Genomic DNA, 25,585 nt, shown 5'->3' on the forward strand with positions numbered 1-25,585 from the left:
CTCTCTCTCTCTCTCTTGCCTCTAAGCCAACTGAGTGTCACACGCCCAAACAAGTCCTGCACCAGCCCACTGTTTAGGGTTGCCTTGGCTTTTCAGACAGAACCTTGGAAGAAAACAATCTACATATCATTCACTTCAAGGGCTGCTTTTCCAGCTAAATATTTTCTACTTTGAAAAATGTAGATAGCACTAAAACAGAAAGGGCCTTTGAGACTACTCAACTTACAGTTTCTTGAAAATATTATTAGAGAAAACTTCTTCACCAGCATCTACTGCTGAATTTGAGTATAATGCCAATTACAGGGTCTCATTGTAAAACTATTGCCTCACACTAATGGCAAATACTGGAATCTCTATGTTAAACTCCCAGGGTATTCTAATGTACCCTGAAATTGGAAAACCTCTGGCAAATGTTGGAGATCTGGGAGGCTAGTTCCCAGTATTCCCAAAGTCAAATCTTAGGACCACTTATGTCAATACCATTGGAGAAAAGAATTCTATTTCTGAGTCTCCCACTAGACTTATTGAATCAGAATTTCTGATGTGTTAAATAAAATTTGAGAAGCCAAATACTTTCACTGTAGAGATAAAAAAAAAATGAGGCCTAGAGAGAGAGTGACTTTTCCAAGATTGCCACTAAGGATGATGGCATAGATAGTCACATTCAGCTGTCTGACAAGTTCAAATACTGTGCCCTTCTAGACACTTTAGAGGGCTATTTATGCCTCAATTTAGATACTGGGATCACAGTTCTACTTAGAAGGTTTGAAGATGAAGCGTGGAATGCATAACTGGTCACAGTTCCAACTCAAGTCTCCTCTTCCTATGAGTTATAAATAATAGCTTGACATCTGAACTTTTAAAAGTAAAAAAAATATTTTTTTTAAATTAGGCAGTGTGAGGTCACAAATTTCTCTTATAAGCAACAGGGTACTGCAGGCTTGCATTAGTCAGCTTTCTGATACTGTAACAAATACCCGAGATTATCAACTTGAAAGAAGAAAGGTTTATTTTGTTCACAGTTTTGAAAGATTCAGTCCATGATTATTTGGCCCTGTTGCTTTTGGGCCTTTGGTGAGGCAGTAGATTATAGTAGGTAAAAAGCTGTTCAGCTCATGAAGCCTGAGAAGCAAATCAAGAGAGGAAAGGCTGGGGTCCTAATATCCCCTTTGAATGTTCATTTTTTATGACCTAAGACCTCCAACTAGGCCCCACTAATTAAAAGTTTCTACCAATATGCTAAGCTGAAGACTGTGTCTTTAATACATGAGCTTTTGAGGGTAATTCCAGGTACAAATGGTAGCAAGAACCTCACGAATACAATCTCAGAGAACTCCAAATGGAATTTTGTGTCCAGGGAAACTTTTAAAGATTATCTTGAGCCAAACTGAAGACAAACACCAAAGTAGCATGAAATACTTCACTCAACCAATTTGTTGTTATTGTCATCGAAACAAATATCTATAACTAAACAGTTAAATATTTGCAGTTTTGTGTCAGATGTGGTCCAACCTCACCAGTATAATCCTCCAAGCCTGTGCATTTGGTATCCCAGTTCTGTCTCTTCTTCATCTCTTCAAGGTGAGATCCTCCAGACTGGTAGGCTCGGCTCCAACATCCTCTGAGGACAATCCAGTAGAAAGTCACTGACCTCTAAAAGGAGAGCAATTCCCAAAATGACAAGGCAAGGTAGATTTTCTTTGATGGATTAAGTAGCTGCCATTGACAACAAGGCCAATGTATGATTTGCATTTGGACTAATGCTTATAATTTTAGCAAATGTTTCACCAGTGCTACATAATTAGGAAAATTAAATGTCATACCACCTTGAATACATAATTACTGAAAGAAATAGGAGACCTTAAAACAGATCTGGAACTTCTGGGGATAGAAGGAAAGGGCAGAAGGAAGGGACAGAATAGTGAAATCACACCATTTCAATCAAAAGAATAACTTGCTAGATGTCTACAATTCCTTATTTTGATTCTGAAATAAAAAAGCTCTATAAAAATGGCAGTTGTTTTTTATTAATTTGGTGCCAAATCTTATTTGGCAGCCATCCCTGACCTGACTTGACATGAATTTAGTGTTTATCCCTTTTAGTATGAATATTCAGATTCTTTTCAGAAATGTTAATGGCTTAATTATGGAATGTTTCCCCAAACACTTCTGAAAGTGTTATATAATAAACAGTGGTGCTACGTGTTCAACCTTTCTAAAATCTAAAAAAAAAATATGAATTTTGAAATTCTAAAACACGGATAACAGATGATAGACCTAGAATAATGATAAGTAACATTTATGGAGCGCTTGCCATCTGCATAAAGCTGTGCTGATCTCTTCATTTGATCTTCACAAACACTATGAGATAGGTATTATAAGCATTTCCATTTTGAAATTTTGAAGCTGATTATTAAAGACATGAAATAATTTGCCCAGTGTGGTACAGCTTTTATTCAAACAAGTATGTGGACCCAGTCAGTTTGACCGGAGAACCTAATGATTACTCTTGCATTCCACTGCCTGGGAGTGATGAGCAGTTGTGAAGGACAGTGTTGGCCCTCTGTGGGCTTCAGACAAAATAAATTGGGTACCACTTATTCTGTGTCACTTGAAGACCAATCTCCTACTTTTAAACGTATCCCTTCCTCACTTCTGAGTCTCTGTGTTACTACTAATGAGGCTTGATTCTTTGAGATACAGCTTTTTCCACAGGAATCATCTACATTTAAAATCAAGTGACCAGCAGGCTGAAGTACAGGTTTCTGGGATTCACCCTATACCTAGTGTCAGACTTGATAGGATTTGGGACTGAGTTGATTCTTATGCACATTAAAGTTTGAATTAAAAGGTAAATGTACTGAGAAAAGTCAATTATTAATGCCTATAAGCGAATATCATACTATCTGATTACTGCTGAATGGGCAGGGAAGAAATCAGCAATGGGCACCTGGGAAGTGACAAATATCTGAAAGGTAGCTCAGGTGACTAGAAGGGTGATATATGAAAAGGAAGGAAGGAAGGAAGGAAGGAAGGACGGAAGGAAGGAAGGTAGGAAGGAAGGAAGAGGGGTATGACTGTATCTTCCTGCTTTGCCAATATGTGATGAGGACAGAGTCACTGTGGGCATTCCTCAGCTACATTTGGAGCAATTTTGGAAGCAAACCTCTCATTGTTTTGACACACAAATAACCTATCTATTGCCATATTGATACAACAATATTTTGGCATAGGCAAGAGAGTTAGCCTTTCTAGATAGGAAAGGAGACTGAAAAGCTAGGTGTGCTGGCACACATCTATAATCACAGCAGTTGGGAGGCTGAGACAAGAGGATCATTGTGAGTTCAAGGCCAGCCTGGACTACATAGTGAGTTCAAGGTAGCCTGAACTGCAGAAGAAGACCTTGAATCAACCCCCCAACACACATGCACACATACACAAAGTGAACTGAGACCTAAATGAGTTCTCCAAGGGAATTTGATTAATTATTGTATGGATCACAGTTTCTAGGCACCAATTTTCCATTTTTTTTAGTCTTCGAATATTTTTCTAAAGATCTGGAAAGTAGGAAACATTAAATAAAATCTAAAGAAACAAGTCTTATATTTTTAAAAATTCAATAATATACTTCTTTTGCCCACTGCTGAATAATATAAATATAATTAAATAGTATGCTATAAAAGTTAAGTCAGTGAAATATACAGAAAAATTTAACTGATTGATATGCCATGTATTTGGTAAATCTTTTATCTTTTGCTGGTGGCCTTATTCTTGTTCTCAATACAAGGAGACCTGCTGAACATTTTGATCTTTGTAGTTTTAAGAATATTCAGTTCTTGTTTGCTAGGTTCTCAGTGTTACCTCTTCATCTTGCCTCTGATATTTTGATTATTTCCATGGCAACTAAATGACCTCAGACAAGGACTGAGTAGCCAGAAAAAAAGTGGATTAACTAGCATCACAACAAGCAGATTTCTACACCATTGCAGGCTAGGTTTGAGCAAAGAAGGGTATGATTATTCCAATTCAGATTAAATGCTCTCTACATCAGCACTTTTCAAACTTAAATGCACATTCTAATTACCTTGGGAATCTTGTTAAAGTATGAATACTGATTCAGTAGGTTTTGGATGGGACATGAGATTCTGCATTTCTAACAACCTCCAAGGTGATGTAGATGCTGCTTCTTCGAAGGTTACATTTTGAATACACAGAAGCATGAACTCTGGACATATTTAGGAATTACATGCAAATGAGCTCATTTGCAGTCTAGGAGAAAGAGCTGTTTAGGACAGCAGCCCCCATGAGCCTGCCACCTCTGATGTTAACTGACTGGGTGACCTTAGGCAAATATGTTTGCTTCTTTGGGTCTCTTTCCTCATTTCTGAAATTACGAACTTGTCCTAGGTGATCTCTAAGATGAGTTTGGATTGTAAAATTATTTGACTTTCTAATGAAAAACTTTAGAATCATGATTTAATATGAGAGCAAATTGTCCTATATTACAGAAAAAGGAAGGGTGGACAGAAAAGTACTGTGACTTTTATATACCTCTTTAATTCCAAATATTCTGTGTCCTAAGGTAACATCTTTCTTCTGAATATGCAGAACATTGGCATTCTCCTTGAAGAAGAGGCAACAAACACTGAGTAGCAGGCATTTTCAAGCATCTCTCCAATCGGCTCTCAGCAACCACCAGTGACTTTTCATAACTGTTTGGGCTACTTGCTCATGCCACTGCTTTTCTGGTCACAAAACAAAGCCAGAGTCTTTCCATTGATTTCCAATACTAGTATTGAGTTGTACTGAGTCTCACCAGATTCCAGGAGATATAATGAAGAAGTGCACAGAATCACCACAAACCTTGCTGATAGACCCTTCTTTTTTTCAAAAGGAGAATCTGATTCCACAGCCACAAAGAAAGTATCTGTCTGAGGGAAACTGCTCTGAGAAGTAACATCATGCCTGCTCTGACCACCCCAGTGATATCTGTACCCTGATCAGTTAAGCATTTCACCCAGTTTCATGGTGACCCTGTTAATCATTCAGGATTTTTTGTTCAAGTGACTACCTACTTTCCAGCGTTCAAGATTCCCAATCCTGCAGCTGATGCCCAGGTCAAGTTCTTTTCTGACTACCTGTCTCAGCAGAAGAAATTTTTTGGAATAGTATCTGAATATGACCAGAGTATTCCACTGAAGCAAAATGAAAACTTTGTTCTTGATTTCCAGCCGTCATTTGGTGAAGCTATAAAACAAAAAATGAACCATCTGATGGATGCTAAGGTTGACAGAGGGGACAGCACCTCTCAGCAAGATGTTACTACTTTCCAGTTCTTTTCTCAAAATCTGAGCAGTAATAAAACAAATCAAGGAGAAAAATTCCAAGAGAGATTGTCTGACCCCATCCAGGATGAAGGAAATGTCACAGGTATGATGAGAAATCCCCCAGATCTGATAATTCAGTGCATTCAGTTGGACAAGAAATATAATGACAGGCCAGAGCTCTTACAATCAGAAACTCAGCCCCCATTATTGGCTTCCCTGATCCACCACCAATCCCTCTCCAGCTCCATAGGTTCACCATCCAAGCAAGAGCCTATACAACTCCGGGGAGGCCAGTTACCTCTCACTCCAGCTAAAAGAGCTCACCAACAGGAAACTCAGTTGTGCCTCTACTGCAGCCAGGCTGGTCACTTCACAAGAGATTGCCTTGCCAAACGTTCTCGAGCCCCAGAAAGGACAAATGACACAGCTCACCAGTAAGAAGAGCCTAGAAGGTCACTTTGTAAATTTATATCCCTCTCATCCCCAGCCTTACTGATTTGTATCCTGCACTAACTCTAAAATACAAATGGAGAACTGTGACACCACTTTACATGCAACTATGAACTCCTGTGCTTTGGGGAATTTAAACAACTAGATCTCGTTCATTGGGAGCTGACTATTCACTGATGAACTAATAATGATGAAAAAAATCAGTTACTTCTATAGTTGGGACCAATTCCTCCAAGATTATTGAAAGTTTGCAGGCAAAACTCTCCCCAGTCTAAGCCAATAAAAATAGGCTTGAAAGTACATTGGGAATCCTACCCTCAGCAATGGATGAGTTTCAGTTGAATTTATTGGGCTAAATGCTGTATTGTGTGAGCCTAGGAATTAACCCAACACTTTCATGTGCTCCCTCATTGATCTGTATCTTAGTTTCATCTTGGCTTAGGTCTTTTGCCTGAAGTACTAGTTGCATTACCATATCCTGCTAATATTATCCTTCTAAAGACTAGATACTGCTCCATTTATTGACTGAGTTTAGTTTCACCACAAACCAATCTTCCTGGAACTACAGCTTTGCCATCCATCTACACAGCTATATACTTTTTTGTAATCTAAAGATTTCTTGCCTAACAAACTGCAGCTCCTGACTATTGAAAAACCAGATTGTATGACCATTTGAACACTACTTGGAACTGTTGGACTCTTCTGACCAGCATATACTGTTAGCTATATCTTACCAATCGCAGTAATTTCCCATCTTTAGTAATGATCTTATTTATGATTTCAGAATATTTTATGGCTATGTCAAAATGGTTTAAAATAATGACCTCTGAAAGATATTTAGTGAGAGTTGAAGAAGATGCCCTATCATAATTATCATAATTATGGTTTGCATCATATTTTTGCATCCTTGAACAGGGAATATGGTCAAACATATCTCTACTGTAGGGGACTCAACTTGGTCACTATCTGGGATCATTTTCCATTGCTTTTGAGCTCTAACCTTATATACCACACCTCTGGGGTCCCTCATCTAACTGAGAATCTTGAAAAGCAGAGTTGCAGACAACTTTCTGAACCAGCTCATCTGGGAAAACTTGCGGCACATACATGATCACCATCTGTGTATAAAATTCAAGAAGTAGGGGAATTTGATTGCTTGTATTGTACTTTTGACCCATATCAGCTCTGTATATAAAAGGTGATGCTTCTAGGCATAGCTCCCTAAAGTGCTAAGGGTATCCAGAGAGGATCAGCAGTTGCTGGTAATTACCAGTCCTCTGGTCCCTGCTACTTCATGCTGATATATATCCCCATCATGGATTGCTTGAAAATTAATAATTTCGTATTCCTTCGCAGTCATAAAGCCTTTCAGAACACAGAGTACCATTGTACTTTGGCATTTTTCCAGGAAAACTGTTCTAACTGCTCAACATTTGAATACAGCTAGCTATTACTACTCTCCTCCTGTAGCACAAACACATCTTTTCACCCATCAGTGTATCATTAACTACTATGCCAACCTTTACTCGCATGCACAGGATTTCCTTTATCAATACCTTGCTATACACCCACATTACTCCATAAATTCCCACAATAAGGAGACCTCAGTGCACATATTCTAGTTATGCTGAGAAATCTCTACTGTAGTACCAGGATTTTCTGAGCTCCTCCAACAGGTAGATCTGTTTGAACTTTGAGCAAATAGGATTACCTGGTGGTATCCTTATCTATTTCCACTAATTGTTTTTTTTTTTAAACTAAACAGCTAAATCAATGGTCTCCAATCACTTTCTTCACTGATTCCAGTATGTTCCTAGAATGCCAATAGGATCATACAGGTGACTTGATCACCAATCTTTCCTTATTTTAGGACCATAATTTATCATTGCAAGCTCTCTCATAAAAATGTAGCACCTTATTTCTGTATGTACATTCCATTTGCAGCAACATTATCTTCTTCCTAAAAAAAATCTTCTGACTACATAGTCTCTTAGAAATGATTATTTGTCTAGGTCTGTGAACTTCAGTCACTTCCCACTTCTTTAGGTCCCTTTCTGAGGTACTTCCTTCAAGGGCCTCTTGTATACTATGTAATTCAATCCTATAGCCAGGCTGAGCATATTAATTGGAATCTGTGAAAGTGCTTTATTTATTACTACCTAGCAGCCATTTACCACTTCAAAATTTTGTCATAGTGGCACTATCGACTATCACCTTTAACTAGAATAATTCATTTCTTATGATGAGGGGTTGCAAAGGAGTGTCCTCAGAACTTATAGATACATAAATTTTGCTGAGAGCGAAACTAATGAGAACTCACAAGGCTTAAGTGAGATTTAACCTATTAAAAATGTAGTCTGTGACTGCAAAGGCTTAGGGAGCCTCGTAGTTCCAATCAAAAATATAGTTTTAGAGAAGTAAATCTGCTACATAACTGATGCCCCTGGCAAGGTAGGAGCTAATCATTTGTGATAAATCTGAAAAATAACAAAAATGGTCTGCATCAAATCTGGAAAAGGGGAGAAAGAAAGAAACATAGGCATTAGTGGTCTCCCTATCCTCAGAATTGGGATGCAGACCAACAAGCCATTGGCACTCTACTCTTGCAATGGGCTTAAGGCATAAGATCAACCCAATTTGTGTCATTAATCAATAAGGTTGATACATATCTCTCTTTGTTATGACTCTGTGCTCTCCAAGTAATCTTATTGTAATTGCTTTCTTATATAAACTTTATTATGGGAAGAATATTCGCTAATCAGCTGATGTAACTGTTCTCACCTATTTGGCAAGCATTTCTCATAATAAGTGAATAAAATGGTGTTTGGCTTACATGTCAGTTTTTTTTATTATAATAGCACTAATCCTTTGTATCCTAACCACATTTCAGCATGCTAAAAATAAAATTATTATCTGCAGATTCAGCACCACATTGTGAATCATAGTGAATACACTGAAGATTGGCCTCTTGAGGAAACTTGCCTCAACATCAGCCAGCCTACCTCTTTATTTCTCTCATTTTTCTATAGCTGTAATAAAATTGCTAAATACCTAATGTGTTCATTTGCTACACTTGCCTCCCCTCAAGAAAGCTTTTACCATATTACATAGTTCAGCATGTCAGAACTTACTATCACGTGTGACATATAACTGCAAACATAAGCCACTGAAAAGCACTCTTAGAGAGGGAGAAGTAGGTGACTGGTCTTACTCTTACCACCTCCATTTTGTCCAGATGACAATGCATGACATCCATGCTGTCGCTGCTCTCACTTCTAGCCATGATGATACAGTAATATCATGCTTTACTGAATTCTGAAATGGCACTTCCACCTAGATCATCTTACCTAATCGCACATTTCACTGAAGCAAAACACTGGATTTAGGATATAAAGAATTTTTACTAGCATCTTGCCAAAATCAAATACCATACATCATTGGAAGACTGTAGAAGCTTGTATCACATCTGCAATACCCTTTTCTTTGGTGGCCTGTTTCATTTCCTACCTATGAAATATCAAATCTCACTTCACCAACAGAATGGAAATACTTTCCAGATAATATAATGTTATGGATCTTTTACATTATCATGGACCAGAAGTCACTGACCACATTTTAATAACAAATGTACATAAATTAGTTATAATAGTTAGTAGAGTCAGTCAGACTCTTTTTTGGTAAATGTGTCTTATTGACCAGGCCAGATTTATTGGCCAGTTATCAATCATGGCTATACATTTGAACATTCATGCACTTCATTATTGGTATTACTTCTTGGTAGTGGCTTTGATTCTTGGGTCTGTTTAAACTTGCTTCCTATTTATTGATTTTAGTACTTAGCCTACATGGCTCTGGTTTTCTTATCCATGCATCTCAGTGATAAACCACTTATGATTATATTTACCAACTTTGCTTCATAGTAGCACAGTGGAGGAGTAGATAAATATTCTATTTTCCCTGTGCATAGAAGATTTATCCCTTTGGAGCTAATAATGGGGAGTGCCTAATTTATACCAGGCACTGTACTGAGTACTTTAATTTGTTAGTGGTAATTATTTAAGTTTCATGTTACTCAAAGATGCAATTTCCATTTCTAGCATTTAATGCTCACTGCACATTTATGAGGTAGGTTTTAACATTTTAATTTAAAGATGAAGAACTGAAGGTTCAGAGAAGTTAACATATCTGCCTCCATCATACAGTTAGTAAGTTGCAGAACTAGAATTTGAAAGCATATCATTTGACTGCCAGAACCTTGATTTTCCTGAGAATAAAACAAGAAATTATTTAAGCCACACCTTCCTGATTATCCTGACACACTCAGTTATAGCTCCTATAGCCATTCTAATAACTTCTATTCACATAGCCAGTGGTTGAAATTCATATTCTATAAAGGAGGCATAGAAAAGTCATTGCCTTCTAGAAATTTGAAATTTCATTTGTGTTTCTAATAAACTGGAGAAAAATCTTTGACTTATTTAGATACATTCCATATGCATATATGATTGAGTAGGCTCTTCTTTGTTGAGTCAGGAGTCTAACAAATATTTCTAACAAAAACCCTCATATTTCCATAACCATTCAAAGCTGTTGAGTCTTTTTGAACAATAACATTTACAATAACTATACAATGCCAGGAGACAAAAACAACTTTAAAGTCTTCTGAAGTTTGTTAACTGCTATCATCCTGGAAAAAAAATCAAAGTTAAAATAAAATTTAAATTTGTCCAGACAGCATTTTGTTAGCCATTTTCACTTGAGAACTGACCTCATTCTCTTACCCTCCAGAAATATTCCTTCCAACAATATCATTCCAAGGAAAGTTTATGGGAAGATAGCACTGTTCTCTTTTATTTTAGCCATGAGTCAAATATCATGTTTCCCTTAGTTCCATGACAATTCTATCATTCATGAGTCTTTTATGAAATTGATTTGCTTTCAGACTGTAACATCAAACAAAACAATGGACCCTATAGATTCACAATTTGCCATTTAAATAACTCATCCCCTTACATGGATTTTCATCTATACATAATGTAAAGGCATTTCCTTCCCAAGTTAATTGTTTCAGTATATGAAAGGGTTTGTGTTGATGATTATTGCCCTGATTTGGATCAGTATCCCTCTAAGTCCCACATTTTAATGGCCTGGACATTAGCATATAGCACTACTGGGAGATGGTGGAGCTTTCAGGACATAAGGCCCAGTGGGAGAAAATTAGGTCACTGGGGGCAAGCCCTTGAAAGAGATATTGAGATTTCAGCCCCTTACTCTATTTCTTTCACTTCTCCTCTGAATGCCACAAGGTAAACAGTATCCCTTGCCACATGTTCCTGCTATCATGTGCTTGTTCTACCATAGGCCAAAAGACAACAAAGCCAGGCAACTATAGACTGAAACCTCTGAAACTAGACCCAAAGTAAATCTTACTTCTTTTCAAGTTGATTATCTTGATACTTTGTCACCGTGACAGAGCTGACTGATATATTGATCAACTCATACATGATTTTAGAAGGTTTGGATATTAATATAAATCAGTGAGTGCTTACTATGCTCAAAGAATGAGGCTGGTGAATTATGTGCATAATCCTCAAACTACCCCCGTGAGGAGGGCACTATTATTATTCCTATTTCACATTTGCAAACATTTAAATCCATAAACCTTAAATGACTTGTCCAAGATCACAAATTAATTGGCCACTGAGCCAGTACTCATATCCAGGTCTCACTCACAGAAGAGGCCATGCTTTTACCAGTGTACTACACATTATTTCCAAAAGGGTTCCCCAGGCTGAACAGTTTCATCTTTTTAGTTGGACTTCATGTGTTTGCCCATCAAGACTATTAATCACTCCAGTGTGCTTTTTCCAAACTTTCTGCAGCTCTACTCAGTCCTTAGTGGAGGACAATTATTACCAAGTAACCAAATGCCAAATGTGGGCACAAAATAAGCTAAAATTTTCTCTTTAATTACTACTAATGATTTAAAAAATTGATATTTAGTACCTTTTTGACCTTTTCTGGATTCTTCAGTTTCTTGAAAAATGAGTCATTGAAGGCCCTTCCCTGAAGACCCCAATTGTTTTTCTGAGTTACAATTAATGGAATAAAATCTGTTATACTAAAAATGCAATTGGAATATATTTTAATTAAAGGATACCCTTTAAACTGCCCTGAAACTTATGGTTATTTCATCTCAGCCCTCTTCCAAGGTGTTCCTATAGTTTCCCCTGACAGATTTGCTTACTAATAATTATTATTATAAAGCAGCTACTACTTATTTACCATGAAATATATGTTAGGCATTGTCTTTTGATTTATATGCATTTTTTCTTTAATTCTTACAGCAATCCTCTCAGATATTTGTTATTATTATTATCCTTATGCAGTTGACAAAATTGAGGTGTAGGGTAGTTGAGGAAATTGTTCATGTACACAGAGCTAGCAAATAACAGAAGCAGACCTCAAAACCATTATGTAAATGTAACACCGCAGACCATACTCCAACATGGTATATTATTAATCCATCTACAATGGGAGGAGTCAACAAAATATCATCTGTGGGCCAAGTCTAGCCTACTGCTTCTTTTCATAAATGAAATTTTATTGAAATATAATTACACATATTTGTTCACATATTACCTATGGTTGCTTAATATTCTATGGGATGTATGGCCCACAAAACTGTGGGAGAAGTTCAAGTCTGGCTGGGCCAGGTGCACTGCACTCCTATCTTTTGAGCAAACTCTAATACCTCTCTGAGGCTGAGCTAACTCTTAAGTGCGTAGAGTCTGGGTCTAACAGGCTGTACCTCAGTCCCTAGTCCGTGACTCATTCTCCTCGCCCAAGAAAAATCACCCCATTATATGTCTAGCCAATAATATATCATCCAATTTTCTCTACTACTGCATAACCTTTAAGAAAGGGCCATGTAATTAAATGCTCCTCCCCCATGGTTGTCCACACGTAAGCTATATAAGCCTGTGCATTTCCTAAATAAATCAGAAGCATTCCAGAAACCTCCCTAGAGTCTGCCTGCTGATTCTAAGCATATATAAGCCTGCATTTCCTAAATAAATCAGAAGCATTCCAGAAACCTCCCTAGAGTCTGCCTGCTGATTCTAAGCCTTACCCTCCCAGTCCGAGCTCCCGAACCAAACTCCACAGACCAAACAGTGGACAAAACAAAAAATGTTTACTATCATATCTTTTACAGAAACAGTTTCCTCACCCCTAAAGGACAACATATTAAAGTATTAAATCAGACCAATTACTGGGACCTCTCACTGTTAAGACTGTTTCTTTTAAATGCCCAACTTATTCTATTTTTTAGTACATGTTTGCAGTACATAATGTTTCCATTCCTTGTGTGGAGCTGGTACATGCACAGAAAACATTTCAATTCCTTTTTGCATCCCCTTTTGCTCCCTTCTCTCCCTCCATCTGTTGATCCCCTTCCCATTTGAGAGATTTATCTCCCTGCATCCTATTATCTTTTATTTTGCTTTTTATTTATAATTTATATTTTTCATATAGGAATTAATAATTAATAAAACCATGTGATATTTAATCCTGTGTCTGATTTATTTGACTTAACATTAGTTTCTTTTTTAATGTTTTTAATATATTTTTATTTGTACATTTTAGGTACACAGTACAGTTACATTCATCACTGGGATCTTGTACCTTTACACGACCTATTGTGGTTCTTATTTTTCCCCATTCCCCTAGTCACCCTTCACCCCCTCTCTGCACCCCTTCACCTCTTTCCTATTTACAAAGACTTTGTTTTCATTTTTTCTTTTTCCCGTATTTTTTTCTTTTCCCTTCTTCCCTTTCCCCTACCCCTCCTATTTCCCCAACACCTTTAGACCTTTTCTTCCTATGAAACAATATCAATTATACATTGTGATCCTTATTTACACTTTAGTTTATCACACCAGAGAAACTATGTGTTATTTACAGGTGTGTGTCCTACTAATTTCAAGATGCATTCATTTCCCTACAAAAGACTCAAGTTTATCTAACATTATGGCAAAGTAGTAGTCCTTGATCACAGGTTATTAGAGAAATGCAAATTAAAATGATAATGATATTCTATCTTGCCCCATTTATTCTTGTTCTTTGCTATCTGCCTCTAAATTAGTCCTATGTATATTTTGAGGTGTCAGAGTTAATACTGTTGCTGTAAAGGCTTGCCTAGAAGTTTGGAAGTCTAAATAAATGAATTTCTCTCATGCTCTTTTATCAACATGCATATTTTCTACATCAAAAAGTAACATATTGGCCAGGTATGGGAGATGTTTGCTGTTTGCCTTCCCAACAAAATTCTACTTTTGACAATGTTCTCTAACTTTCATGCAGAAATCTGACTTCCGCCCTACTTTGTTTTACCTTCCTGGGTGGCATTCCACCCCCAACTCTGTGACCTAGGCCTAAGTCAATCATCATTCATCCCCTTGCCTAGCCACTGTGACTTTTTCAGGAAGTAGGCTCGCCTATTAAACTTATCCAAGTAGAGTGAATTTTATGACTTTGCTTGGGAATGTTGAAAAACTGCCCCCTTTTTTCCTTACTAGGATATAGAAGGGCTGTGGCTCTAATTGCTGGTGACAGCAAACTTTTCATTAAGAGAAGGGAACTTATTTGGTTAAGGGTGAAGGCATCCTGAGGAAGGAGAAGAACTGAGGAGTATGGATGAAGAAACCAAATCCTGATGATGATTTTATGAATCACTGATCCAGTTATGCTTGAAGTTATTTAGCCATCCGAGCCAATAAAAGTCATTTTAGGAAGGCACAATAAACAGGGTTTTCTGTTTTTTGGAACCCAAAGAGTCCTAATACAATGATGTTCCATACTAAAACTACACTATTTTTAGTCCAATAGCTTATATCAACTTAGAGAGTGAAAGCAAAAAAAGTTGTTAGTTGCCTAGTAACAGCAGCAACGTTCCCACATCATAGTGATAGTACTGGACAACGAACATCAGTCTTATGCATGATATTCCACTTCTAACTTGCTAATAGAAAAGGTCCCAGCTTCTCTGCCACTAGAAGCTTTATTTTTGAATTGTTTGGCTCACTGAGTAGATACAAGCTGAGCCTGTTTAAACCAATCACCATTCAGAAGAATTATAAGCTTCTGTCCAAAAGTCCTGCAATTACATAATCAATAAATTTGGGTGGCTTCTTAGAGTTTAGTGGGCAAGTCTTGGTCCAGGATCATTTCTATCATCAAACAGCTGGATCTTGTCCAAATACATGGTGAAACAGTGAAGACTAATGCTTAAAGGAGGCAAGGTATCATGGAAACAGACTGCCTGGATTAAAATGCTACATCTACCTCTCAGTACCTGCACAAAATTATACAGTTTCCTTATCCTCTCTGTGCCTCCATTTCTTATTCTGTATAGGACAGTTTTGAGGAACAAATAAATGAATATTCATACAAATCTGAAAATAGTGCCTGTCACACAGTAAGTTCTGTAAAAGTATTTGTTAAAATAAAAAATAAGTGAAGGACAGAAAAGATACTACAAATAATTTAAATATGTGTGCAGAGGTGTAGGGAACAGGGAAAGGGGATGTTACTAGATCCTCTGCAGTAAGTCCTAGTCTCCTGCGAGCCATGACAGCACAAAGCTAATTAATTTATTATACAGAAAACAAAAAAAAAAATGAGACTTTGAGAAGAAACTGAGCTCTGGGCCTGTTCAATGCTGCTCCGGGTGGCAAAGACAAAAACTCACGAGCCTGCCACACCATCAGGAGAAACAAACAAAACAGATGACTCAGGGCAGAGAGTTCAGTACATTAGGAGAGTAACAAATATAAAAGTTCACTCAGAGGACAGTGGCAGCAGCAGTATGGCAAAAATCCTAGAACAATGAGGAACTATGCAGATAAAAATTTTGTTCATCCCAGGATATCTTAAACTGGTATAATCTTGTCCTGGAGAATCACAGCATCACTGGACCATTCAGGTTTTAGCTGTGACTAGAGGCCAAAATGGAGTTGTCTCACATGCTATAGCTAGCCTGTAGGCAGGAGAACTAGTCCTAATCATAATTTTATTAATGAGATGATTTTCTCCAAAATTATGTAGACTTGCTCCCAACATAAAGAGTCTGTAAAAATATTTAGGGCCCCACATCATGTAACATGTGACAGAAACAATAGCACAGATTACTTTTTGTGAAACTCCCAATCCAGTAGACTCTTATTTTATCCATTGTGGTGATTTTAGAAATGGTCTTGCTTGGAGACTACATAAAGACAGCAGTCCATGTGATTAAATATATTGTTTTTCCATTTCCCAGTAAGGCATATATTTGTTTCTCTCCATTTACCTCCAAAGATATGGATCTCAATTTCATTTTAGTACCTAAGCAGGACAAGGTTGAAGATTCTCAAAAGTCTTCTTATGTCTTCCATGTTATCTGAACTCTCTCAGGGCCAGTACAATCACAATTCATGTAATCATTGAACACTTAACTAACACTATGCCTCAAAAATGTGTCAGATTTAAAGAAGTGAAAAGTGAGTTCTTAGGACCTAAAAACTTTACAATATGGTTGGGAAGACAATAAAGAAGTGAAGTAAACAATCCAAAGGCTACCTGATTTTTTTTCTGAACTAAGGTCACAGAGATTCCATGTTAGGCCTACCCAGTTATCAGGCCCTGTAACACTTTTCTTCTCCTTCTCCTTCTCCTTCTCCTTCTCCTTCTCCTTCTCCTTCTCCTTCTCCTTCTCTTCCTCCTCCTCCTCCTGTTCCTTCTCCTTCTCCTCCTCCTCCTTCTCCTCCTTCACCTCTTCCTCTTCCTCTTCTTTTTTTAAAAACGTATGGCAGGGTCCTTCCATGAGCCTATGGGGGCTCACTACCTTATTCAGCAATTTCTGACTCAATCTCAGCAAGTGAACAGTTGAATATCTGATGGGAGTAGAGGAATAGACTGCCCATTCTGCTCTTGCTGGCTTAGATGGTATGGGACCAGAGTTATTTTCCACAGTAGTTGGTTGAAGTAGAGCAGTAATTTTCTAAAGATTTTTTGGTCTCAATAGGCTGTCCTTTTTCTAGTCCCTTAGCTACAGAGAGCAGGATTTTTTTATAACTTTAAAAAAATCTGTGCCCACTGGTGATTTTTGGTTGTTGTTCCAGATTGGTATTCTCTCTGGCATAAGTCTGAGATATGTGAGAAAAAAGAAAACCTAAGGAATTCACTGGCATATATTTCCTCAAGCACTAAGGCCTCTAATTGTCTGCCTTCATGCTACTAGTCAGAGTTTTCTTTTCTAAAATATATAATGCACAGAATTGTTAGCTGACCATATTTAGTGTAATAGGAAATTGTGTGTCATCTCTATTGCTATCTAGGACTGAAATCCTTTCAATTTTTTTTCTGTAATATTTAATGCCATGCTTTTTTTTGTGCATGGGAATAAATGCCAAGTGAGTGTAAACCTTCACAAGTGCTTAAGTGGTTGAGTAGGTGAGGTTCCCTCTCCTACAAGCCATCAATCTGACATACTGTGGCCTATCTAGGGACAGAAAAGTAAATATCCTCTTCGCACAGGCCTGTCACAACATGCCACAGGGAATGGGGTACCAAAGTTCTGTAAACTTCCACAATGAGACATACTTGGTACCTGAATCAAGCAGGGTAATGAGGGTGAGACATTTATCCCCACAAATTCACCTGTCAAATGTGCTACAGAGCCACCATCTGAAGATAGCATGCCCTTCTCTAAGACACATAGGACAAAACACCAATCCTTGATTTTTCATATGCCTTTGCCAGGCTTCCATTGGAAATAAGGAGAGGTACTTTTCACCGAACAAAAGTGGAAGAGAAACATCGTGTAGGGCCCAGGGAATGAAGTAACCCTTCCCAGAAAGGTAGGGAGGTGATAGGAAATGGAAACACATGTAAACCAAAGCTATAAGCTCCCAGTATTTTCTTTATTGTCTCATCAGACTTCTTTTAGAAAACACAAACTCAAAAATAAAATTAAGACTTTTGAAATAGCAATTGCACATTATAAATACAATTTTGTCATGGGACCTATTTGAGTGTGGGGTCCTATGAGAATGTACTGGTGTCATGCTACCTAGTAATTATTTGTCTTCAAGGAAACCTCTAATGTCTATTCAGCTTCCTCCAGTGCCTTCACTTCTATCTATAGGGCATTTTTATTAACAGTTCCCTTTGTTCCATAATGTTATGAAACTGAGCCCCTGGAAATACCAACACATGTCAATATTTTTCTTGGTTTCTTCCTAAGTTCATATTAGTTTTATTTAACTGCTGGCACCCTAAAATCACCAATATTTATTGAAACATCACATTCCATTTTATAACAACGGACGGTAAGAGAGTAGTCAAGGAAGAATCTTACCTTCTTGGAATTCTTTAAACGAAAATTTTACTATAATTAAACCATTCCTTTATTTTGAAACCAATGACTGACTTCTATGTAAATGCAAATACCTCCATATAAAAAGATCCAGATTGCTACAGCGCCAGGAAGGCTGCCTGGGCCCTGATTCACCACAGGAAGGATAGCAGAGCCTTCTCCCACCAGGAGCCACCATCACTCCAGCACCAGGAAGATAGCCACTCAGGTGCCCCTAAACCCCAAAACTCCCCTAACTACCACCCCCCCTGGGGTGCGTACACTCTCAGACCTCCTGATTGTGCCAGTCTTTGGACCCAATCTGCAGAGGCAGAGGTGGTCATAAAGGGTATTTTTCTGAGTTCTTAACTTTGAACATCTTTAAAGAAAGGGCGTGGGAAACCTGTAGTAGAACAGTGTGGAGTTCAACCGATCAGAAGGTTTGAGAATTCAATCTGGGCCTTGCAGCCCCAGGTCAATCTGCTCATGGGGTTCTGCCATCAGGTAACTGAGATCAGGGTTCTTGCATCCTAGCTCTGTCTGAGCCCCCATCCTAAATGGTAAATATACTATATTGAAAAGTTTGTTCACTGCAGACATGTTCTGGACTGCTTCTTGATTTCAGTTTAATTCAAATGGTTTAACAGTGATAGACTAGTGACTAGCACAGGTGGTCAGTTTCCTCATTGTGCTTGATCATATTGTGTTGCTGATTGTATCAGTTAGGGTGAAGGATTGTGGTTGATTTGATGAGTTGTTTTCTCTGATGTTATGAAGATGAGAATGTCTGTGGGTCATTAGAGACACAGAAGCTAGAGTGCAACTATATCAGGAAGATTTGGATGATAACCCAGAGTTTAAACCAAGGACAGCTGGCAACAAAAATAAAAATGAGAAAACACTTAAGCAAGACACAAAGACAGACTTCCATTTCGCCAATGGCAAACAGCAGGGCAAACGAGGATGAAAAGGCCGATAGTGAACTTACAGGACACCCTGAGCTCAAAGCCCAGGAAGTAACAAAATGGATCAATCAGGCTGTAGAAAAATTCAAAACAGAAATAATTTCCCAGATAACCATAGAGATGGTGAGTAAAATGAAAGCCATGTTTTGAGACTCTAGAACAGAAACTGACAAAAAAGTAGATGAGCTCAGGACTATGACAGAGGCCATGAAGGCCCAGCATAAGAAAGAAATGCAAACAATAAACCCCCAACATAGGAAAGAAATGGAATCCATAAAACAGATTCAAACAGATATCCAGGAGATTAAACATGCCATTGAAAGTGTACACAACAGAATAAAAGAATGCAAAGATAGACTCTCAGATATAGAAGATAAGATTGCAGTCAGTGACCATGAAAAGAGAGGTCTCTTAAAAACAGTAAGAGATCATGAGAAATTGATCCAACAGCTCCTAGATGATGCAAAGAAGAATAACATAAGACTGATAGGAATCCATGAAGTAGAAGGAGAATATACAAATGACTTAAAAAAGCTAGCCACAGAATTAATGACAGAAAACTTCCCAAACAGAGGGAAAGAATTTGACATTCTGATAACTGAGGCATATAGGACCCCAACGAGCTACAATAAAAAAATATCTACAACTAGATATATAGTAATCAAGATCACGGAAACCCAACAGAAGAACAAAATACTACAAGCAGTAAGAGAAAAGAAACAAATCACATGCAAAGGAAAGCCCATCAGAATCACAGCTGACTTTGCAACACAAACCCTTAGGGCAAGGAAAGACTGGATTGAGATATTTCAAGTCCTAAAAGAGAACAACCTCCAACCTAGACTGACGTATCCTGCAAAACTCTCTTTCAAAATGGATGGGGAAATAAGATACTTCCATGACAAAGAACACCTGAGAAACTACATCAATACCAAACCAGCACTACAAGCAATTCTAAACAAGATCCTAGAAAAAGACAAGGAAGACAACAACACCATGAGGCCCAACAGAGCAAATCAAATAGGCAAGGCAAGAAACTAAAAGGAGATGGTGAAAAAGTAAATAGTCAACAAAAAGCCAATAACAGGACATAATAAGTCAGTACATAACAGTTATAACAATCAATGTCAATGGCCTCAATTCACCAATCAAGAAAAATAGACTGGCAGAATGGAATAAGAAGCAAAATTCAACAATATGTTTTATACAAGAAATATGCCTATTGCGAAAAGAAGCCCATAGACTGAAAGTGAAAGGATAGAAAACAATTCTCCATGTGACAGGAGCCCAGAAAAAAGCAGGGGTAGCAATCTTATTTGGAGACAAAGTAAATTTCAAACCAAAACTGATTCCTGGATCATAGATGTAGGATGGTACTGTATCATACCTCTGTGCATGTAAAATATCTTGTACCTGCTTTATGATACGTAGTAGTGACCATGCTTTATCAGAGCTGTTTTTAATGATGTTACTCTATAATGTTTTCTTTCCAGATGATGATTAAGATGCTAATTAAAAAATTGTTCCAGGTACCACAACAGCAACAGAACTTTGCTGTTTTCTGAGTATTATTCTTTTCTTTGTTTTTCTGTTTGTTTTTTTTTAATGGAGTGTGCTGAATGTCTGTAAGTTTTTTTCAGATGACTACAGAACCTTGAAAAGCTGTTGCTGCTATTGATCATAACATACTGCTATTATTGGTTTTATATATATAAAGCACTGCATTAAATATGTAAGATCATATCTATGTGGATTGGATTACAGAAACTAATAAAGTTTTCTCTAAATAATGGAAAAAAAAGAATAATATAAGACTACAACAATAAGAAGCAATTTAAATATGTACAGGGACCATTTTCATCTTCAGAATTAAGGATTATTTTAATGTTACATCATTGCCTTTTCTCTTTTACTTTCCTTTTTAATTTTATTTTAGGATTCCCTATTTTTAAAGTTCATACAGAGATTTCTTTAACTGAAATACCGAATAGTTTCTCTGGTGTGAAAAACTACAATAGTACACAAGATCCTAATGAGATAATTAATAATGTGAAATAGGAAGTAAAGGGCTAAAGGTGTAGGGAAAGTTGGGAAGGGTGGGGGAAAGGCAATAAGGGAGAGGAAAAATATGAGAAAATGAAAAAATGGAAATGAAGTGTTTGTAAATGGAGAAGGGAGGAGAGGGTGAAGGGAGGGCAGGGACAAGGAGAAAAAATGATAATCAACACCTGTCATGCAAAGGTACAGGATCCCAATAATGAATGTAACTGTATTGTATACCTAGACTGTACCAATGAACTCAATTAAAAAATAAATAAATGAATACAAAAAAAAAAGATCCAAATTAAGCTTTGTCTTAATTTGTTCGGGTGATTGTAATATGCATGCCATAATTTCTTAAAAGGTTCATTCTCATACAAAAGGATACAAGGAAACTTTTGGAGATGAGGAATGAGTCTCTCACTACAACTATGATCCTTTCAACTGGTATATGCATATGTTCCAACTCATAAAGTTATCATATTAAATGAGTTCATTTTGTATAGCCATTATACCTCAGTAAATCTCTCTTTTTTGTTGTTGCTATTGTTTCTGAATCAAACCATTTGCTGTCAAGGTGGTAGCACTACTGAGCTAAATCCCTGGCCCAATAAATATCTTAATATGTGTGAACTTGACCTCAATAAAATTTGTGTGTAAAACCCATTTGAAAATTATTAACCCAATGTGGAGCTAGCATGATGACCAGACAATGGGCATAGAGAGAGGAAGTAGGAACTGAGGAAAGTAAACTTCTTACTCTCTGGGTTGAGCTACCTTTAATCGTGATTCCATTTTGCTGATTGCTTTTGAATTGACAAGGATTTTGATGCTGCACATAGCCATTCTTTCACTGATGGAGGTTTTTATCCCATTTATCCTTCTGAGGACAATGCTAAATAAATCAATGAAAATGGCCAGGTCAAGATGTACTGGTTGCCTCTGTACAGTAGCATTTTATTAATATGGACAATTACTTTTCCAAATCACAGTACATTACTCACCGACTAACACAGCAATCTTTCAGCTCAATTCAGTGGTGAATCAGGAAATGATTGCCAGCTTTAGAATGACATTTTCATTTCTTTTCCTGTCAAAGGTTGAAAAACTGGCCTTTTACATGTCCCCTCAATTTAGATTTCACCACTGTCACTGCAATTTAGACTTGTGCAGGCAAGCATTTTGGAAATAACACCCCAGTGGCTGTTCTTTTCCCCTGGAAAAAAATGCGCTAAGTTTTTGTCACAGGTGGAGATGTTAATAGGGCTACTATTCATTTGGGAGTGAAGAAATATTTTGAATAGTCCTGGGGTTGCTAAATATGCCATATTTGTCATACAGCCTAGATTAATACTCAGATGCTTTGGGATGTAAGAGAGTGAGGGGTGAGATGGAATTAGACATTTGCATTCCTGCTCTGAGCTCCATTCGAGGAGAAAGTTGAATATAACTCAAGTAATTAATGCACTTTGAGAGTCAACTATGTACCAGATGTGGTTAAGACACAGAAATAGCTAGGGTACAGATCCTACTTTCCAGGAGCTTATAATATGGCAAGAACAGATAAATCATCTGGTAATGATGACAGCTATGATGAAGGTGATAATAGGTTCCTTTAAAAGAGTACTATTTTCCCAGTAGTTTGTTTGGTGTTTTGTAGGAATCTTTTCATTTATTCTGTCCAACAATTCTATGAAATATGTAATTTTATTCCCATTTTATAGATGGAGAAACAGAAGTTCAGAACTTCTGTCTTAAGTGAGGCTAATTTTTAGTTTTTTAAATTGAAATATTTTTACTAGTGCATGCGTGTAGCCCATTGTGATTACATTTCTAGTGGTGGAGATTGTATATATAAATAACACGTGTTAATTATTTTTTTGTTCCCTTCTTTTCCTAACCAAACTGCTCCCTGCCACCCTTCTCATTTGCAAAAGTTCTGTTTCTGTTTTTTTTTTTTTTTTGCAATTATTTTTGTCAGCCCTTTTGCCATCCCTCCCTCCTCTTCCTTCCATCTTTTATTCCCTTTCCATTTGAAAAAGACTTGGCTACTTCCTATTATTTATATTTTAATATTGCTCTTTATGTATATTTGGAGTTTGTCATGTAACAGAAACCATGTAATATTTAAACTTTTATGTCTGTTTTGTTTCACTTAATATTAGGTTCTCCAAGTGCATTAATTTACCCACAGATGCCTCAAGTTTATCATTATTATGGCAGAGTAGTACTCCATATAAATATCACACTTTCTTTTTTATATCTAGAAGTATTTAATTTCAGATAAAATAAAATTTGCAGTATAGGAGAGATTGTACTTGTTTCACTGATATATTAATAAATATCTGCAACAGTACTTGACATACAGAAAGTGCTAAATGAATGTGCACACATTTTTACAAAATTACATTTAATATTTAAATCTTAAGATGGTGTTATGAAGCCAAGTATGGTATAATGATTGTTAATGGACAGTAAATACAATCAAATGGAGATAGAATCAACTATTGTTCACAGTGCTCTTGATTCATTCACTTCAGTAGATTTGCCACAGGGAAGAAATTAGATTACATTTTAAATAATGTTAAATTTATACTTTAATATATTGATGTAATAAAACTTTAATATGTCAATTATTATAACTTTCTTATGTTAACAGAAATTCAACGATAACACAAATATAATGAAATATAATTATTTCTTTAAAATGTTAGTCACTCAAAATTACATTATTTTAAGATACATTTGCAACCCTTCATTACCCTTGACATGATTTTAGAACAATATCAATGGAATCAAAATACACATAATTTTCTTATGTTAACAGAAATTCAACAATAACACAAATATAATGAAATATAATTATTTATTTAAAATACCAGTCACTCAAAATTACATTATTTTAAGATACATTGCAACCCTTCATTACCCTTGACACAATTTTAGAACAATATCAAGAGAATCAAAATACACAATATCATATTATCTTCCTGTTTGGGTGCTTTTAAATTAAATAAACATCAGTTTTCAAAACTTACCTAGATTTAGACTTTCATATCTCTCCTAATATTTGATACAACTAATCAGTCCAATTCCATTTGAACTGGATTATATTAGCTATGAGGTAGTTTTTGATAGAAGAAACTATAAAAAGAAACCTACAAAGCAAATACTAACTTTTGAAAAATTAGTAATTTTTCTAGTTGCTATTTTAATTTTTGCCTTTTAAATGTTTTATTTTGATAAAACATAAAATCTAGCATACTAAGTTTTTTGAAGCTATGAAATGATCTACGTATTTAAAACCATCAACTTTTGACAATAAATTTCCTTGAGTTGTGTATAATTTTATAATAATAAAAATTATCTAGAAGGTACAGACCTTCTGTAGGGATCTGCAGCATTCTTCACTAATTATTAGTGAAGAGTTGATGCCAAGTTTCTTCCCAATAACCACCAATAACTAAGGTAAGAATTTATCACTAAAATATCCTACAAATATGGAAATATGAATCATTTTCTATTATATACTGAATTATTTACTAATAAAACAAAGGTCAGAATCAGTGTGGCAATGACAAAGTAGAAGTAGTGATAGCCTTATATGAACATTTGAGGCAAATTCTCATCCATGAGATGTGTCTTGGTTTAATTTGCAGAGCACTGATGGAGAAATAAGATACTTCCCTGACAAAGAACACCTGAGAAATTTCATGAACAAGAAACTGGTACTCTCATCACTTCTAAACAATATCCTGGAAAAATAAAATGAAGGCCAGAACTCCATAGGGCCAACAGAACAAATAAATATACCAGGCAAGGCAAGAAAATAAAGTGAGAGGGAAAAATAGAAGAATCAACAACCAGGAAAATAAGATGACAATGAAAAGTCAATACATAACAGTTATGTCCATCAATCTTAATAGCCTCAATTTACCAATCAAAAGAATAGCCTGGCAGAATGGATTAAGAAGCAAAATCCAACAATATGCTATATACAAGACACCCACTTAATCCACAATGAAATTCATAGACAGAGAGTAAAAAGATAGAAAACAGTTCTCCACGTGACAGGAGCCCAGAAAAAAATGGGGGTAGCTATTTTATTTTCAGACAGAGTAGATTTCAAAGCAAAACTAATTAAGAGAGACAAAGAAGGTAACTACATCCTTGTAAAAGAGAACAATACAAGAGAAAAAATGACAAGCATAAATATATATGCACCAAATACTAATGCCCACAACTATACATAACAATATTGATAGATATGAAAAATGAAATAAGGGGACCAGGGATTTAGCTCAGTGGTTTGGTGGTCTGCCTTGCAAGTGCAAAGACCCAAGTTCAATCCCTGGTACCAAAAAAAAAAAAAAAAAAAAAAAAAAAAAAAAAAAAAAAACAATTGA

At 36.5% G+C, this 25,585-nt stretch overlaps 1 protein-coding gene across 1 annotated transcript in view; it reads left to right on the forward strand.

Moving 5' to 3' along the window:
- Rtl4 (retrotransposon Gag like 4) overlaps positions 1 to 8,564 on the forward strand; it is a 558,658-nt gene extending 550,094 nt beyond the window's left edge. Inside the window, 3 exon segments of the mRNA XM_010603089.2 lie at positions 1,582 to 1,689; positions 4,583 to 4,926; positions 4,928 to 8,564. Of these exon segments, the coding sequence (XP_010601391.1) occupies positions 4,835 to 4,926; positions 4,928 to 5,765 (930 nt within the window). The 5' untranslated portion in view covers positions 1,582 to 1,689; positions 4,583 to 4,834 and the 3' untranslated portion in view covers positions 5,766 to 8,564.
- Positions 8,565 to 25,585: the final 17,021 nt, after the last annotated feature.

The sequence above is a fragment of the Fukomys damarensis genome, unplaced genomic scaffold (genome assembly GCF_012274545.1).
Source record: "Fukomys damarensis isolate Sample0158 unplaced genomic scaffold, DMR_v1.0_HiC HiC_scaffold_39, whole genome shotgun sequence".
Classification (NCBI taxonomy): domain Eukaryota; kingdom Metazoa; phylum Chordata; class Mammalia; order Rodentia; family Bathyergidae; genus Fukomys; species Fukomys damarensis.